Below are 18,864 nucleotides of genomic sequence, written 5' to 3' on the forward strand. Positions count from 1 at the left end.
TGTCCTTATTGATTCTCCTGCACCTCTCAATGGTTTCTGAATCAACAAATGCATCTTTCTGGAGACACTGGATGGATTTGAGGTTGGGGACCAAGTTACCTAACCAATCATTTCCAATTGTTGGTACTGTAGAACTGGCATTTATCCTACAGGGTCCCACAGGGTTTCATGTTGTCTTCCAATCTGGTTGGTCTGTGGCTTCCTAAAGAAATGATTGGAGAAGGTAATAGGATGGATGAGGGCTAATAAGCTGAAGTATAATCTAGACAAGACTGAGGTCCTGAGGAGTCAGTCTGTCCTGGAGGGGGTAGTGCTCCCCCTAAAGAGCAGGTTCATAGTTTGGTGCTGCTGCTAGATCTCTTGGTCTACAATGAGAGGCTCAGGTCTTCTATGTGGCAGACCACCTTTGATCAGCTTCAGTTTCTACACCACCTGTGGCCTGTTCCACTGTACCTTGGCCTCAGTGATCCATGCTCTAATCACATCCAAATTACTGTACTATAGACATGGTGCTGCCTTTGAAGGTTGTCTGGAAACTCCATTTGGTCCAGAATGAAGTGGCACACTGCTTTCAGGGATTGGATGTAAAGATTCTATCACTCTTGCACTGAAAGGTCTGCACGGGCCACTAACACACTACCAGGCACTATGCAAAATGCTGGCATTCACCTTTACAGCCCCCAACAACTTGGGGTCATGGTTTCTACAGGACAGCTTTTCCCCTGTAGTATCCAGTTTGCCAGCTAAAATTGTCAGCACAAGGTCTGGTAATGGGGCCGTCACCCACAGGACTGAGGCAAGTAGCAAATAAGGACAGGGCTTGCAAAGATGTGGCTCCTTGGCTATGAAATATACTTCAGCTTCAAGCTTGACTGTGCCGACTTTAGGTTCCAGGTGATAATTTTCTTCAGGCTTTTAGATAATTTCTATCCTACTTCTGGTATTTTAACATCTTCCCTATGACCTGTCCATTGTCTGTAAATTTTTATAAGCATATTTTACTGATTTTGTCTTATTGCTAAGAATTTTATTGTTGAGGTTTAAATAATCATTTAATTCATTTTCCAAACCTTCACATTTGTAAGAATAAAGTTATAAAGAGAACTTTATGAGACATCATTTAAAAAAATCCTTTCTTGCAAAAATCAACCTAATTTTCATCCATTAATTAGAAGGCAAGATTGGCGTTTTGATGGCATTTGGGGGTACATCCCATAGTTCTCTGTACTTCTTGTTGTGTGATTAAATGTTAAATCAAAAACTAGCATTTGCCAAAAACTGTATAGCTTTATGAGCAGCAGTTCATGGGCACAAAATGACTGCATAAACTGGTGGGGCACCAGAAATCTTCCTCCTGCATTGTGGATCAAAATCAAAACAAAAACAGGGCACGTGGAGATCTGGAGTGCTGGTGATGAGGTACTGGTGTCCACATCTACTAACTTGGCTACCTACAAACAGTTTGCAAGCAGAGTATAGAAACAGAGTAACATATGCCTCTAGGTTTCCTTTTTGATTTGGAAAATCCGTCAGTTTCCATCCTACTTGCCTACAGGGTGGGCTTCCAATGGCAAGAAAAGACGGTACAATATGGTGGGAAGGGCCCGCTGTAATTGGTGATGCATGCTGTAAACTGAGGAGTGCACAGTCAGTGCCATTCTCTATTGATGCTACACCTGTGAGGAGTTCCATTGTCACGGCTGTATCAAAGACAGAACCTACATGTATTGATGCTTTGTGGGCCTGAGTCCTAGAATAGCCACCTGCACATCTGGTGACGGCTTAGTGCTGTATGTGGACTTGGTCCCCTGGTCCTGAAGGTGCCCTTTGGAAGATAATGCTGCATATAGACAGGCACTTTAAATTATACTCACCCACCCTCCCTGCATCATCCTAGAAAGGCATTCCTCTGCAACCCACATGCACATTAGGACCTTAATTTTAAAATCATAACCATAAATCTGGAAGCTTAGATAAAATGCACATCCAATTCTCCAGATACCAGATTCCATTGTCCCAGTTCTTCAGGCACCAGATTCCATTATCCAGATTTACAGTTCAGGTTGGACAAAGACATTTACACTTTCAAAACCTTGAGGAGTGTTTTTTATCCTGAGTTTTAGCACCACCTGCTGGAAACTTGTATAGAAAGACCAGAGTAGAAAGATGATAACACCAAAGACACTAAAGATCTGCTAAGATACAAAAAAAGGCAATACAGATATTGTATTGTCGAAGACACTGAGAGATCTCTGTCCTTTGGTGCTACACCTCTGAAGATGCCAGCCACAGCTGCTGGCGAAACGTCAGGAACTACAATGCCAAGACCACGGCAATACAGCCCGGAAAACCCACAACAATACACAATTCAAATAAGAGATTATTGCAGAGAGTTACTACACACAACACTGGAGGACATAATAGTAAGTTAAATTATCCTGCTGAACTAGGTAGAAAAACTCTTCTAAAATTAACTGATGTGAGGATGATATAAATTAAGAATGCATTAAACACCAGTGCCAGTGAGTTGGAAATGAGTGAAGAGAAACAGCCAAGCACTAAACAAAATATTCATCTTCATCAAATGAATATTTCTTTGTACTACCCACAAGCAAGGACATTTTTTTTCCTGGACATCACCTGCATGAGTCAGCATGAAAAAGCAGACCATGATACTCTCTCTTCATGCATGTCTGAGCTGCGAGATCCTCCAGACTTGGCTGCCAGCAGGATGGCCAAGCAGCCCAAGGTTAATGCTGGAGGAGTGGGTTGCAACCCACTCTTGACACATCTTCTGGTCTTGAGCAGGATAGATTTGCTGTTTTTTTCTCCCAGGAGGCCCTCCAGCCCCTGCCTAGGTGATGTCTTGGGATGTGTTTATTGCACAATTGTCATGTTTTCTGTTGCCTTTTTCCTTTAATGTTTCTATTCTTGTTTTCAAATCACTACCACGTAGCATTTGTACTATAGGTGACCTAGGCATTCTCTCATAGTGTATAGTTATACAAAACAGATTTTTCTTTAGCCTTCCCACTTTTTTGATCTACATATTTCCTGCTTTCTGTTTTATTGTTATATATCCATCAGCCCTAATTTTCAATATAGTAATGCTTCGGCATGTATTGTCCCTTCCTGTGATCAGCAACACTGCTTTCTGATACTTCCTCCCAACTGCCCCTTAATGTCTAGACCAGTGGTGCTCCCTCTGTGGCTTGTGGAGAGCCACATTCAAGTTGCCATCAACCAAAAGAGCCACCTGACAACTGTATGCCCTGTGTGCCACCTAAGGTTGCCAAACTCCAGGTGAGGCCCGGAGATCTCCTGGAATTACAACTTACCTCTTTCTGACAACACGTGTGCTTTGCAAGACCTTTCTAGGTTTCACAGGGCATGTAAGGCAGAACTGTTCCAGCAGGCCTTCTAGCCTTGACATGGCATTGGAATTTTTGCCACCTGGATGCTTACTTTTGGGCAGTCCCAGTCACTGGGATTACACTATTTTATTGGTCGTATTTTTGTGGGACCTCACTCAAATTTGGGGGGGGGGGTTTAGTCTTTTATTGTGGATTTTGATGCTGTAAACAGCTTTGGGCTTTGTTTCAGGGGAGAAGCAGTCTAAAAACCTGAAAAATAAATAAATAACTAAAATGTGGAGAGGAAGGGGGAATCGTGTTTGTTGCTAGTTTTACTTTTCCTTTGCTCAGTGGTTGTTAGGCAATTATTTACTTTACTGCATGTTTTTCCTTTTTGTAACCAATGAAAGCAAATACAGGCTGTTTCCACACGTCTTACCTTTTGCCAGCACACCACGGAAGACAGCGTCTTCACGTGCAAAATCTATGTATTGGGATGTTTTATGATTTTAAATTGTATATATGATGAAATATGTTTTTAAACTTGGTTGTGATCCGCCCTGAGCCTGCTGATGTGGGGAAGACGGAATATAAATAAATAAATAAATAAATAAAATAACAGCGTCTTCCTGGCGCAATTTCACGCATGAAGACACTGTCTTCCGTGATGTGCTGGCAAAAGGTAAGACGTGTGGAAACGACCACAAATAAAGTTGTATAATTTTTTAAATATAAGATTGGTGTTATCATAGTCTGTCTGCAGTCTAATTTGGCTCATGGTTATCAAAGAATAAATAGAAAGTGGTGTGTCTAGATCTAAATTACTATAAAAACCCTTCCCTTTACATCAAGAGTGGGTGGAGTAAGTTGCCAGTACAGATGCGTGTTCTTAATCTGAAGTATCTTTTAAGAAACAATAGACAGTCTAATAGTACAATCCTAAACTGAGTTATACATTTCTAAGCCAATTTAAGTCCAGGAGTTTATAAGAGTTTCATTCTGTTTAGGATTAGTACTATTAGGATGATGCCTAATTTTTTAGAATTATTGTAAAATAGTAACAATAAGTATGTTTTATGGATTGATTATTTTATCGCTTACTTGTAGAGACCACTTTGAGAAAAATGGAAAAGAAGAATATAAATATATTAAGTAAATAATTAATTCTTAGCTGTGACACTAGATTAGTTCTTGTTAGCAATCCCAAACTTTACTGAAGTGTTCTGAGAGTACCAGAGACATTGAAAAGCTGCAAAGAAGCCAGAAGATGAACCACATGCATGCAAAACCATAATCTGGGGAACCACTGCAGGGAAGGGGGAAATCCCTTGGACAGAAAACTGAAATATGAATAAAACAGACCATCACTGTGGAGTGTTGTTTATTAAAATATAATCTCTATAAAGATACCCTATTATACAAGTAGAGAGCCAAAACTTCTTTAGTTACTTGCTGTACAAGACTCAGAGAGGAACTATACATGACTGGCTTTGTATGGCTTGAACATGACAAAATGAGACGTCTGACAAAACTATTTCTGGCCAAGGAGTTCCGTTCTTCAGCTCACAAAGGTCCTATTTTGAGTTTCACAGCAGAATTTCAGAGTCCTCCAAAGAGTCATCTGCATACAGTAACTCGTCCGTCAGCATGCTTCCTACAGGAAGTGTGCAAGCTTGAGACCACAACCTTCCATTTTGCGAGAGGGCGTGCTGAAGCAGAGGAATATCTTCCTCTCCTGTTCTCCCAAGACTGGCTAACTGTTCCTCGCTCGCTCCACTTAAAATGTACCTGTCTCCTATCCCATTGCTCTCGTGGACATCAACAGTGACCACTGTGGTCTCTGGTCTTTGGGAACAGGACTCTATGATGTCATTAGGATCAAGGTCTGTGTCTATCTGAGGAAATTCGGAGTTTTCCATTGACTCATCTGCATTCTCCTCCAGCAGACTCGTGTTAATATAAATAACATTCTGTGCAGGTAAACTTTCTGTCAGCTTCTGCAGGTGAAGCTTAAGTTCCGAGAAAGTGGGTCGATCCACAGGATCTGTTCTCCAACACGAATACATTATTTCATAACTGCAATAAAAAATACATGCTGAAATAAAGCACTAAACATTATCAGAAGGCATCTTTCATCTCATCTTCTTGTATATAATTTACCAAATTGCCTTTAAATCCTGGAAATACCCTTGGGGTGTATGTCCTATCCCAGTTGTAACTTTTTTGGGTAGAATACAGAGACAGGTGGGTCTAGAACTTTTTCTTATTAGGATATTGTTACCTGTATAGTAGTAAATAACATCTCCAATGTAGTCAGTTGACATTCAAAGTTTGTTTTCTGTGTACAAAAATGAGTAAGCAGCTGGGCTAAAAAATAACCCCCGAAATTTTTGCATTTTGTCATTGGGGCAATTATCCACCCCAAACCCTTTTAACATATTGAGGTTAAAAATACCTCAGGAGTTCAAGAAAACTCTGAGCCAGGGAACCATTTTTAAGTACTCTGAAGAGCTACAGACCTTCCTGACAACCTGGAGAATATGTATGTTATGTTAGTTAGTATGTTATGTTAGTTATGAGAGCCAGTTTGGTGTAGTGGTTAAGAGCGCGGGACTCTAATCTGGAGAGCCGGGTTTGATTCCCCACTCCTCCACTTGAAGCCAGCTGGGTGACCTTGGGTCAGTCACAGCTCTCCAGAGTTCTCTCAGCCCCATCCACCTTATAGGGTGATGGTTGTGGGGATAATAATAACATATTTTGTAAACCGCTCTGAGTGGGCGTTAAGTTGTCCTGAAAGGCGGTATATAAATCGAATGTTGTTAGTTGCTTAAAACTTCAGTTTAAACAATAGTTTTTGTTATTCTCCCCCCCCCACCCCGTCAAATAGCTTTCTAAAGGAACTATGCTGGTGTGACTTATTCAATATGCAAAACAGAAGAGGTGACTCCATACAAAGGAAATGTTCTACCTCTTGCCAAAGTGTGTTTTCCAGCTGTGGATGTTTTAGAACTGTGAAACACAATTTCTGCCACCAAAACCAAAAACAATTATGTAGGATTTTTTCCTACTTGAAGACACATTAAAATTTGGCTTGGGGTAGAGATATACCCAAATGCAAAAAGTGTAAGTTTTTTTTACAATGCTGTTTAAATAAGAGGCCACTGCTGGCACAAGGCTGAAATAGCTCTTAACTATCCAGAAAACAAACTCTCTTCCCTCTGCAGAAGGGTCCAAAGCTTAGTAACAAAATTTACTTTTTGTTCAGCGGATGGAATACAACAACAGAAAGAATGCCCCAAAGCTTAGTGAGATGAACCTCAGAACATCGATTTCGGCAAGATTCTTTGACATTTACAGTGCAGTATGCTCTGCCTCCCTTAGGACAGGGGAGATACAAGGTGATCTGGTATCATTCTGCTTCCCCAGGAAGGAACTTCCCTAACTGGTGAAGGAAAGGCATTCATAGAGAAAAAAGACCAACCAAAAAGCAGCAGACAAACAGACCTCAGAGAGTTCAGTTTCTCAAGAAGGCAGCATGGTATTCTGCGTAACCATAGAATTACTGCGGAATTATTAATTATTGCATTTCCAGCCAAGTCAGATGAAATATATACATATATAAATAAATATGAGATCAAAAACAAGAGAAAGAGAGTTCCCGAAGATACACGCAGGATAATGAAATAGGAATGAAGCAGCCAAGCCCTGATACGGTAGAATGGACTGCACTACTTCAGATGGTGGATTCCAACTCCTTCAAAAAACTAACACAGCAGGGACACAGGTTCTTTGGTTGCTGTGCTGGTTTTCTATTTCCAGGGAGATTTTAATATTCCAGTACGTGTGCCTCCATGATCCTCTATGCTGTGAGTTAGCCTGTTGCACCCGCTGGCTTATGGCCACCCATCGAGTCGTCATTTGAGGACGAGGAACTGGAAGAGCCTGTGAGAGACGAAGGGCTGGAAGAGCTGGGCTGGGGGCCAGGGGAACGCACAGCAGAGCAGCAGGACCCACAGTTGAGAACTGATGGAGAAACCTCCCAGGGCAAGGGCTCATGCAAGGTGAAGGGGAAACCGTCAGCAGAGGAGCCAGTGCTGCCAGCATCCCCCCTGAGCAACGGAGGCAGTGGGAGCGGAAGACAAACTCGGAACGAAGGAGTGCCTGCCTCCACAACCAATGCCAGGCAATGCAACTCTCTGAGGCACCGCAATCAGAGAAAGAGGAAACACCTGCACCTCAGCCTCTTAACTAGAACTGAGGATAAAAGGAAGCAACCTTGTTTGCCACTCCTTACAATCTACATTCCTGGGCCTGGAAGCTCTTGACCCTATCTTGTATCCTGCTCCCTATGGACAGAACTCTTGGCTTACGACCTCGGCTCGACCCCTGGATGTGCACCTGCCTGCCTTGCTTTGGATTGACATGGACTGTTTTGACTACTCTCGGACAGCCCTGATCGTGTATGAATTTGGACTGCCTGACCTGCTAGTGAGCTACCTTGCCGACCAGGTGCTCCCAACCCCGCCAGTGTCAGGCGTTCTAGCCTCTGAGTGCGACAGTCTACGTGCAATCTGAAATGGAACAATCCTTTCAATTCTCTCAGCATTCTACCACCTCACTTCCACCTCATTCTCTTCTTGTCTGAAAACTGGGCTGAAGAGACCAATTATGGTAGAAAGAACTCAGCTGGGGCAGCCATGTGCTTTGAGGCGAAAGCATGAGAAAAGCAGTCCAGCAGCTACGGAGTTTATGTCTTCAGCTCCTGAGTGGCCAGAGATCATTTCTGCACTCTATTCTTTTACCTTTAATATTTTAAACTGTAAACTGCCATGGAACACCTTAATAGAAAGGTGGTACTATAAATGCAGTACATAAATGCAACTACTTACAGTTCATCCAAACAGCCTTCTGGCTGCTTCAACCTGTGTCCATGAAAAAGGTAGTCATATATTTCATGGTTCTGCACTCCTGGGTATGGAGTCATCCCTCGAGTTGCAATCTCCCACATTGTGACACCAAATGCCCACTACAAGGAAGGAACAAAGTGAAAACATACTCAAATATCAGTTCAGGAAGACTGAAGAAATTGCTTTTTTTGGAAAAGGCTATTTCCTAATTATTTGATCTTTCTCCTTGAACAGTATTGATATCCATGACCTCAAACATCAGGGTGGATGTTTGATATTATTGCAGTGGAACTTGCAACACTTGAAAAACTCTGTTTTTGGTATATGCAGTTCCTAAGAACTTAAACAGGTATAACTCATTGATCAGAGGAAATCTACTTTCAAATACATTTTGCATAAGAGGCTTACCTAGCATGAGTGCAGTGCTACAAAAAAACCCAGTGTGGTGTCATGGTTGGAGTGCTGGACTAAGTTCAAATCTATATTCAGCTCTGAAGCTCGCTGGGGGAACCTTGGCCATTCAGTGTTTCTCAACCTAACCACCACCACAGGAGCATTATGAGGATATAATGGGGAGGCCATGTTTTACTGCTTTGAGCTTGTTAGAAGAAGAACAAAACTTCTGCACTTCAACTAACAATGTCCAACAATTTCTTTAGGTGTAGGGGCTCTAGAGTTCCATCTTTGGGTTCCTACACTCAGTTCAGTAGAGAAAGCAGCTCTGTGCATGGATTCCTTGTGCATACAGAGATATCCTTTCCAGTAAAGTGACTGAGGAAATTTGCTTGTGCAGGAGCACGTGGTGGTGTTTGCAATGCCTAATGTTATGAAATAGTGACAGCTTAATGCTCTTATTTCCTCATATTTTGTATATTTACATGGCTAAAAATTATTATTTAAACTGTTTCAATAATAAGCCATCCAACAGGGGAGGGGGAGCTACATGTAAGCTTGTCTGGATTGTCACATTTAACACCAGTCAGCTTTTTAGTCTACTTGCTCACCCAGCCCCAAGAGGAAAAAGCCTGGAACGTGGACACGTCATCAGCTGCCAGGGGTCAGAAGAGAATCCTATACGTGTATTCCTAGTGGATGATGGAAAATGCCGTCAAGTCATAACTGACTTATGCCGACCCCTCCTGGATTTTCAAGGCAAGAGACTAACAGAGGTGGTTTGTCATTGTCTGCCTCTGCACAGTGACCTTTGTCTTCCTTGGTGGTCTCCCATCCAATTACTAACCAAGGCAAACCCTGCTTAGCTTCTGAAATCTTACGTATTCCTAGTATCTTATGTTATATCTATGTGTTGTGTTTTGATTAACTTTGTGAGTTGCTGTTGGCTGAAAAACTAGATACAAGCAATAGTCAATAAGTCTGTCATAGAACAAGGAACTGCATAAGCAATTCCAGGTCAAAGGCCAGAAGTAGGTTTGCCAACATTTCAACCAGCTAGTATAGGTGTGTTCTTAACAGAATCTTAAAGTAGTTAGCAAATAACTAGCCCTGTGTTATAAACAGTTCCACCTGAATCCCTCATATTGAGTTGCTGTCAACCAGTCCAACACTGCCTGTTGATCATGCTGCAGTCCATTTTCTGGAGAACCATCTCTACATTTACATACCACATCACTTTTTGTTGTGTAGACTCGATCAGCGAGACTTTCTATTGCAATCCACTTAACAGGCATCTTTGCAATGCGTCCTTGCCGATAATAATCTCCGCTATAGATCCTCTTGGACAAACCAAAGTCTGCTACACACACAGTCATGTCATCCCGTAACCTGTTGGTTGATCAAGGACCAATATGAATCAATTTAAAAAGAATAAAAACTATTTGAAGACATAAAAATTATGTTACACAGATACTTCAGAAAAAGGCATGTTATTACATGGCTTTGAATTTGCACGGCTTTCCTCTGAAACACGCAGATTTATCAAGAACTGAGTGATTTCTAATATTCTCAGCACCTTAATAAAACCACAATTCCTAGTTTCGTTTGGAAAAGCTGTTAAAATGGGTTGAAAAACTTTTAATTTTAGAACAATTTTAATTTTATTTTGATAGTGCACGCACTATTACTGACTCTTGGACAATTCCAAAATATTATTTTGGAGTTTCCCAGCACGATTCCAATGAATGCAAAAAACAGGTCTCATCATAGCTTCACAGATACAAGAAGATGTTGGAATGGGAAATAGACTATTGCATGGATCCAGGAATAAGGCAGAGTGGATGTATTATATTACATTCTATCCAGAACTAACTGCATTTGTTGGCTGAAGCCCACTAGAATCTTTCTTTGCTACTTGATGAGACCAAGTCCAACCAACAGAGAAAGAGGCTCAGTAATTGGATAAACCTGGTCTAGAATTGCAACAGATTCTGTTGCACTGAAAATATCACAGAACGTTAGAATTCTCTTCTGGAGTTACAATCACAGATGAAGATGGACTATTTTATTCTGAATAGGAGAAAAAGGAATTTAGAAGCTTACATGCAGTTTCGAGCGGCCAAATCTCTATGGAGGAAATGCTTGTTACTGAGGTATTCCATTCCCAGAGCAATGTCAATCATAAACTTCAATAAAGTTTGCAGTGGTACATACTGGGGAAGAGAATGTGACAAAAATTATTATGAGTGTGTCATACAAATAATAAACCTCACACACTTGGGGTCAGTTGCCAGTTGTATTTAAAGCAACTAGAAACCGAACCTGGGAAATGCTGCAAGTGATACATACTTAAGAGGAAACAAAATATATTTTCTCAATAATTCTGTAGGGGGAGAAAGCTAGGTGGCAAATCACTTCACTTACATATCTCTCTTCAGTCACCACACTTACATATCCCAGCCTTGAGTCACAAAAAAGGCAGTGTATAAATGCGGTTGGCACCAGGAAGGCCAATGGTCTAGTTCTGAAGCGAATCGTTTGCTGCCAGTGAGAAATGTTCCCACATAGTCTAAACAAATTTTAACTGTGTGGCTCAGCCCCGGTGCAATTTGCTTCTTTGGCAGCAGTCATGCTGCTAATGCCATTTGTGGACCAGAAACCCAGTTTATGAAGGCAGCCAAGACAAAGAAGTACAGTTTTGTCTATACTGCCCAACCTCTGGCTGCAGGTAGGGGATGAAATGTTCCTTGTGGGGAAAAAATCCTAGAGCATTGCTCAGATTCAATGACATCACTTCTTGTTTTTCCACTGGAAGTGATGCTGTCCCCATCCTTTCCTGTTGGTTGGGTAACAGGGGCAATTACCTGGTTCCCCTAGGAAGAAGGCTGGCTAAGCTGAACACTTCCTATTGCCATGATATTCGTCCACATATAGGAAAACAAGTGATTCCCTACCTTCAGCCTGACATGGCACAGGGCAGAAAAGCGTTATCACTTAGTTTTGCTGAATGTATAAACTTGGCCTCACATAGCATGGAATCTTGGCATGGACAGACACTATTTTGGTTTAAGTCAGAATACAAAATGTATGCTCTTGCAAATGGTACAACTCCCTAAAATTTTCAGGTGATTATAATAAAACACAATTGAAATGTATTGAACTTATCTTATTAAACTATTTATATCCCTGGAAGTGTTCATGTCACCTTAGAACAAATACATCAGCAGGTATGAATAACTACATTAATGGTGGTGGAGAGTGCCCTCAAGTCATAGCTGACTTATGACAACCCCTGGCAGGGTTTTCATGACAAGAGGTGGTTTACCAATGCCAATTATAAAATCATACGGTTTGATACAAAAATTACCCCCCTGGAAGGGTTGCCCCGGGGGGGGGGTAGGGGGGGAGTTGCCCCCCTCGCTTCAGTATGCTCCGAATATTTACGGAGCATACCGAAGTGAGTAAAGTGCCTTAAATCCAAAGTGGCTTGCCGCTTCAGAATTAAGGTAATTCCAGAATTTTTTCCCGTTTCGGATAAACCCGAAGCGGGAAACCCAAATCAACCCCCTCCTGCACACCCTTACTCCCCACTCCTATATGTGGTGCTGCTTAGATCTTAGATATCATACATAGGCAGGATCCCATAATTTGTCCAGTTACATGGGTCTGTGCTTGACACGCAAAGAATGGGAATGCTCCAATAGTCAAGGGGCAGACAAGTATAGACCATTTATGTAACAGGGTGATGAGTAACCCCTCACCACTTTGCCACACAGTGTTGCTTCAATTTCAGTTGGTTCTTCCACCAAATAATTAAATTTCAGCAGGAAACTCCCAATGCACATCTCCTTGACTCTACCTATGGCTAACTCAGAAACAGTGTAGTCAGTGAGAGAAACACCCCCAAAATGTTTCAGAATGCCTCTGAAACAAAAATATTTTTCTAAAAATGGGTAGAGGTGACATCTTCTCAACCACCTCAGGCAGGCCATTCTTGATAAGGGCTGAGCAACAGAAGAAAATTTCTATTCCTGGATTGAGGATGAGTGGACACCATTCTGGAGGGAACATTGTAATGGAGCTGACAAGTGGCATACAACTGGCATTTGGAGACATACATAGTCAGTATTACCAGGGAAGTAGAGATTTTATATTACAATCTGGTTACTTTATAGTATATATTTATAACTATTTCCTGACAGATCAATTTACTAATGGAAGAAGAGGCTTAAGCATATTGGAGACTTTAAAAAACAAACAAAGATTACTATATTTGGGGCAAGTGAACAAAACCAGTTAATTTTTTTCAATTCCTTCCTTGCAAAATGTATAGAAAATATACTTTGTTTTCAGGATTTCTGGTATAACAACAAATTTCTTTCTCAACAAATTCCACACAGACACTGTATTTAGCTGCATCTTAAGAGAATGAGAAAACAAAAGCACCCACTTATCCATTTTCCATTCCTACAAAGGCTGTCTTTGATAATTCCCAATTACATGCAAAGACATCATTTAATTTTCCACTTGTTTGGAACTTGCGCAGATTCAGATGCTAAGTCCTGAACAACTTCATTGTTTACAGCAGTTCAACATAATCATTGTTGACTTATCATGGGGTTTTTACTCTTTTGTAAAAAACTAAAATAAAATATGGGCGATAATAAAATTAAGCAATTGAGTCATATTACAGAACTGAACATCATCAATAGATTTGTTTCCTGGCTGCTGGAACTTGCAGTGCGTTGTCTTCTTTTACTAATGCTCTTCTGTGGGGAAAAAGCAATCAAGACAGAACTACTTCCGTCATAAAACATAGAAAAGAGTTCTCTCCCACAGATTTATTTGTTTCTGAAACAACTGATGTCTTTTTTCTGTTGGCCTAATATAATAATGTCCATAGATAAGAATAACAAAAAGGACAAGCGGCTGCTAAATTACAGGAAAAAATATCCAGGAAAATGTCATATACATAAGCTGACATCAGTGAGCTTTTGAACAAACACCAGCTTCCTTTGTGTTTAGACTGTCTGGCGGGAAGATTGTGGCCTTTGCACCTCTTTGATAATGTCACACAACTAAACAATACGTCTAAGCCAGGAAATGGCAGTGCGGCCCAAGCAGAGAAGAAAGCAGTGCCACTCTATCCAAGCCTAAGTGACAGGGCAGGCTATTCCTAATACTCCCTTCCATTTTGATTGGCACTTATGCTAGGGTTGCCCACAGGCCTAGTGAAATATGTCCTGTCCCTTTAGGAAAGGCATAATGGGACATTATATACCAGGTGATATTATTTACCTCCATGAAAAGCTTCAACTGCCATTTCCACACAAACATCCTCTCTATTAAAGGGAGAGGTCATTTTTCTCCAGGCATGCTGACAACCCTACAACATCTCTCCATTCCCTCCATTAAGATTCTAGGTGAAAACCTTTTAAAAAAGAAATCTGATAGATGTCCACTCATTTTTAAAAGTTGAAAACTCATGCCATTTCGTACCAGAGAACACAGCAAGGCACTTTCATCTATAGAATTCTTTGCCCCAAACAGTTCACCTGAGCACTGGCAGCCAACTCTTTTTCAAGCACTTTGAAAGGTTTTCTCTTTTGAAGAAAGGAATTCAGTTAATTAGTTTAATTTAAATGTTGTGTGAGAATATTTGCATTAATCTCATCCCTCCTCTGTGAAGCTTCCCAGTCCTCTACTGCGAGGTAAGCTTCCACTGGGTTAGCTGGAGTTTACCTGAGGGCCCATTCCAAGCCTTGAGCGGAGGAGGAAGCTGTGCAAATCTCCATACTTCATGAATGGGAGAATCACCATGGGCTTTGGAACCTGCTGAGAACTTGGTTCTATACATACACCTGGAATGAATACAAATAAATTGGCACAGCACTTTCATTCAGTAACTGGGGGCTATAAATAATGAAGGAAGTTATCAAACAGCAGCAGTTCACCATAAAGGCCATAAAATCAGATACAAACACATACAAAACAGGAAAAGATATGTTGCTGAAAATAAATGGCAAGACAACAGAAGTGAAGCAAATCACAATACTGCATGTTGTACACTAGTTAATACTAGAGGCTTACTGGATAAACCTTTTCACTCTACAGGTTTCTTTATAAATTAAATCCAATAACAAGACAACATTATGGAAAAGACTCTCATTCATCGCCCACTCCTCTGCCTGAAGCCAGCTGGATGACCTTCGGTCAATCACAGCTTCTCGGAGCTCTCTCAGCCTCACCTGCCTCACAGGGTGATTGTCATGAGGATAATAACAACACACTTTGTAAACCTCTCTGATCGGGCATTAAATTGCCCTGAAGGGCAGCATATAAATAGAATGTTGTTGTTGTTATAACATTCTACCATATTGTGCAGAGCAGAAGCCAGATATACACATGTAACAGAATGAAGAGGAACTTAAGGTTGCCAAGTAGTAGAATTGGCCTGAGGCTGTAAGTTACAGATCACATTTATATATGTTCCCCTACCCCCTTCAAGTACAGAAGTACTTCAAAAGGGTGCAAGCTGGGATAAAACCTTTCTTCCTGACATACTATGTTGCTATAAACAGGGATTTGGGAGATTATTTACAAACTAGGTCTTCCGCCTGCCACTTATCACATTTACCTATCTATCACCTGCTTTTCCTCTGAGAAGGTCAAGGCAGTGCATATGATTCTTCCCTCCTCCCTTTTATCCTCACAACAACCCTCTGAGGTAGCTTAGGCTGACGGGTGACTTTCATGGCTGAATGGGGATTTGAATGTGGGTCTCCTAAGTCACATTCCAACACTCAAACTGCCACCCCCCCACCCCCGGAATTCTACCACTTCATTGTGCTGCATATAAAGATCTGCCAATTACAGCAGCACAACACAATAAAAGATACTATTTGGACTTCTCAAAAATATAGATCAAAAACAAGTAAACAAAACATGATTTTTGCAGCTATCCTTAATATTTGGGATAAATATAAAAGCGAAATTGTTCCAGAGATCTCACGGTACTCCACTTTAACATCACACCAATCCCTACCACCACAACACACTCTATCCACACAAGGAAATATACGGCTAACAGACATTGCCACCAAACAAGGACTACTAGGAAAGAGAGAAATAGAAACAAAAATAGATCAAACTATTCCTTGGTTTTCATATTTTCAATTATCCTATTTTGCAAAGGATACCAACCTAAAAGAAATAATGAATACACCAAAAACAAATTTTGAACAATTTTTAGAAGTAGCAGTTTACTCGTAAAAATTTAATCTCTAAAATTTATAATATACTAATACATAATGAAGACATCCAACTTACAACTGCACAATCAAAATGGCAACAAGATTGTGGAACACCTCTAACAAAAAAAGATTGGGAACAAATTTGGACATCAAATTTATCCAACTCCAAGGTTATTAACACTAGGCTGCAAACTTATAAAATTATTAATTATTGGTACCTGACTCCCCAAAAACTATCAAAAATTTTTTCAAGAAGTTCACCTCTTTGTTGGAAAAAGTGTGGCGAAGTAGGTTCCTTTGCCCACTGTTGTAACATGCAAGCATGTTACAGAGTTCTAGGAAAAAATATTACACTAAATAGCCCTTATTACAGCATACACTATTCCCCTAAAACCAGAATTAATTTTTTTAGACATCTGGAAAGACCAGTCAATACCACAAATCAGGAAAAAATTAATAACTACTTTTTTAGTAGCAGCAAAATCTACAATAGCCTCGTATTGGAAATCCCGAAGTTTACCAAACCTTGACACCTGGTATAACAAAATTTGGGACCAATTTATGATGGAAAAAATAACAGAAAAAATATGCTCTCAAACAAATCCAATGAGAACAACAGAATTTTACACTAAATGGGAACCCTTTTTGGCATTTCTCTCTAGAAATGTACGTCGATATTCCAGATCTGTGTTTATCTGTGTTTATAAGGTGTCTACGATACTGGCAAGGATGAAGACAGCTTGGGGAAAGCCTTTTTTTAAAAAAAAAATTAGTGCTGGAGATTTGGCATTGTGGGGGAAATTTAAACATTCTTGTTCTGCTTTTAGTATTTTAATTTCCAGATTCTCTTGGGTTATCTCATATCTGGTGGAGTGTTATGCATTTACCTGCTTTTTTCACTTTTGTGGTTTAGTTTTAATTAGAGTTTTTTTGTTTCTCCTTTGGATTTCTTTGAAAAGGTTTGGTGTGTTTTGAAGTTCTCTGTTCTGTGTGTGTGGGGATTTTTCTCTGTGTCTGTTGTTTGTGCTGATTTGTTGTTGCTGATGAAGTTTTGGGGTGCTCTTGTGGGGAAACTGGAGGTTGCTTTGAACGGTTAGATTGAAGGTTTTAAGCATAGCACTTTCCCCCATAAGAAACAATGGAGGAGGGCTGGGGACACTTTTTTCAATGGTTTGTAATATCAGACACTTTTATCTAATCCTCTTAAAACTCGGCGAGTCTTTAAAAGAGAGGGTGAACTTGATACCCTGCCATTTTGGTGCCATTTGCTCTAAAGACACCTGCTTCAGAGCCCCAGAAAAATACTGTATTTCACTCAATCCTTCTGAATTCCCTCCCATAATTCTGGAAGATTCTGTAATTCCATTTTTTGTTCCATAAAACTCTATGGTTTTATGCCCCTTCCACCATGTCCCTGCCCCTGACCCTTCCACTGGTTGCCAGGCTCTGTGTAGCAACCCTAATGTGTGGAGGAGCTGTGCCCACTAGTGAGATATTTGCTTTGCATGCAGAAGGTCCCAGGTTCATGGCCCAATTTCACAATAAAATTTCCCCCCGTTTGACTCAAGCTCCAATTGACAGATTTAGTCTGGATGTTCCATGCTTCCCAGGTGTATGTGAGCCTGATTTGGAATGAGACCACAGCATGTGGAGAGAAGGGGCTTAAGCCTTCCACGCACATTATTTTCCTGAACTGACACAGTCCTAGGAAGCCACTACTTGCTCTGTTGGGGTAACCTAACATGTACACATACTTCAGGTTGGGGAAAAGGTGTGTGAATGGGAGTTTAAGCCCTCTCTCCCCATTTACAGCAGTTTCAATTCAAAAAGGAGGGTACTCCCAGATCCCATCCATTGGCCAGACCCAGGGACATACCCAGGAAAAGTATATCACCTTCCGTTAAATGGCATTATGAAAGGGCTGTTCTCTGCCACAAGCCCAGGAGAATAGCTGCTAGTCAAAGCAGATGATACAGAACTAGTTAAGTCAATGGATTGACTTGGCATAAAGCAATTTCATACGTTTCCTAAGTACGCACAGATGCCTTCAAAATTTGACTTCCTTCTTGTTTCAGGTCCATACTTCAAATTATCTTGAGGACAATCTTTACTGAGAAAGGACAATTTATTGGATCCGTTAGTTGCTATATGATCAAGTGCAGAGATAAAACCTAAAAGTGTGCGATTCAGCCTGGGGAAAAATAACTATTTGGAATTCTTCAGGTATATCCAGATATTTAAGGCATGTTCAGATATATTCTGATAAATCAGTATTTACATTACTGAATTATTCAGATATATTTGGGAATATCCCAGAAGTTTGTTTTCCCCCTCTGAAGGCTACCCAGGCAACAGGAGGAGTAAAGGGGACGGAGGCAGCATAACTCCTCTGTGTGTGTGTGTGTGTGTGTGTGAGTGTGTGAGTGTGTGAGAGAGAGGTCTGGCTGGTGCCTTTGTGTTACTAGCTTGCTAGGCAGGATGATGGGGTAGTCTGGTTTGACATTGGTTCTGGTGGGATTCTCTGGCTTGACATTGGGTCTGGCTTGCTTGGTTCTGTTTGCAATAGCAGGCTTTTGGTCATTGGTTGCTATTGTGTGTTGACTAAAGCTTCTTGTGTTCTGGAGAAAGCCTTGCATTTTTCCCCCTTAGAATGGCTGGGGGCAGCTTATTAAGGGGCCTGTAGAATTGGACCCTTTGGTCCAAGTCTCTTAAACCTTGGGAGGAAAGGAGGATCTTTAGTAGATAGGCAGGACTAGATTCCCTGCATTTTTGGTCTATTTTTTTTTGAAAAATGGCCCTCCAGCTCCCCAGAAATATTTCCCCATAGGGAATAATGGGGAAGATTTCTCCATAGGGAATAATGGGGAAAATTTCCCCATAGGAAATAATATTTGAATATATTCGGAACCACAATGGTTAAGTGGTTTGGCTGCGAATCAGCACTCTACTGGTTTGAAT

The 18,864-nt window shown here is 40.8% G+C and overlaps 1 protein-coding gene across 2 annotated transcripts in view; it reads right to left on the bottom strand.

The window, feature by feature from the left end:
* Positions 1 to 4,717: 4,717 nt before the first annotated feature.
* MERTK (MER proto-oncogene, tyrosine kinase) overlaps positions 4,718 to 18,864 on the bottom strand; it is an 81,469-nt gene continuing 67,322 nt past the window's right edge. For both annotated transcript variants that reach the window (XM_054984654.1, XM_054984645.1), the window contains exons 15-19: positions 14,396 to 14,514; positions 10,757 to 10,866; positions 9,883 to 10,042; positions 8,243 to 8,379; positions 4,718 to 5,429 (exon numbers count right to left, since the gene is read on the bottom strand). In XM_054984654.1, coding sequence (XP_054840629.1) covers positions 4,940 to 5,429; positions 8,243 to 8,379; positions 9,883 to 10,042; positions 10,757 to 10,866; positions 14,396 to 14,514 — 1,016 coding nt within the window. In that variant the 3' untranslated portion in view covers positions 4,718 to 4,939. The remainder of the gene's footprint in view (positions 5,430 to 8,242; positions 8,380 to 9,882; positions 10,043 to 10,756; positions 10,867 to 14,395; positions 14,515 to 18,864) is intronic.

The sequence above is a fragment of the Eublepharis macularius genome, chromosome 1 (assembly GCF_028583425.1).
Source record: "Eublepharis macularius isolate TG4126 chromosome 1, MPM_Emac_v1.0, whole genome shotgun sequence".
Classification (NCBI taxonomy): domain Eukaryota; kingdom Metazoa; phylum Chordata; class Lepidosauria; order Squamata; family Eublepharidae; genus Eublepharis; species Eublepharis macularius.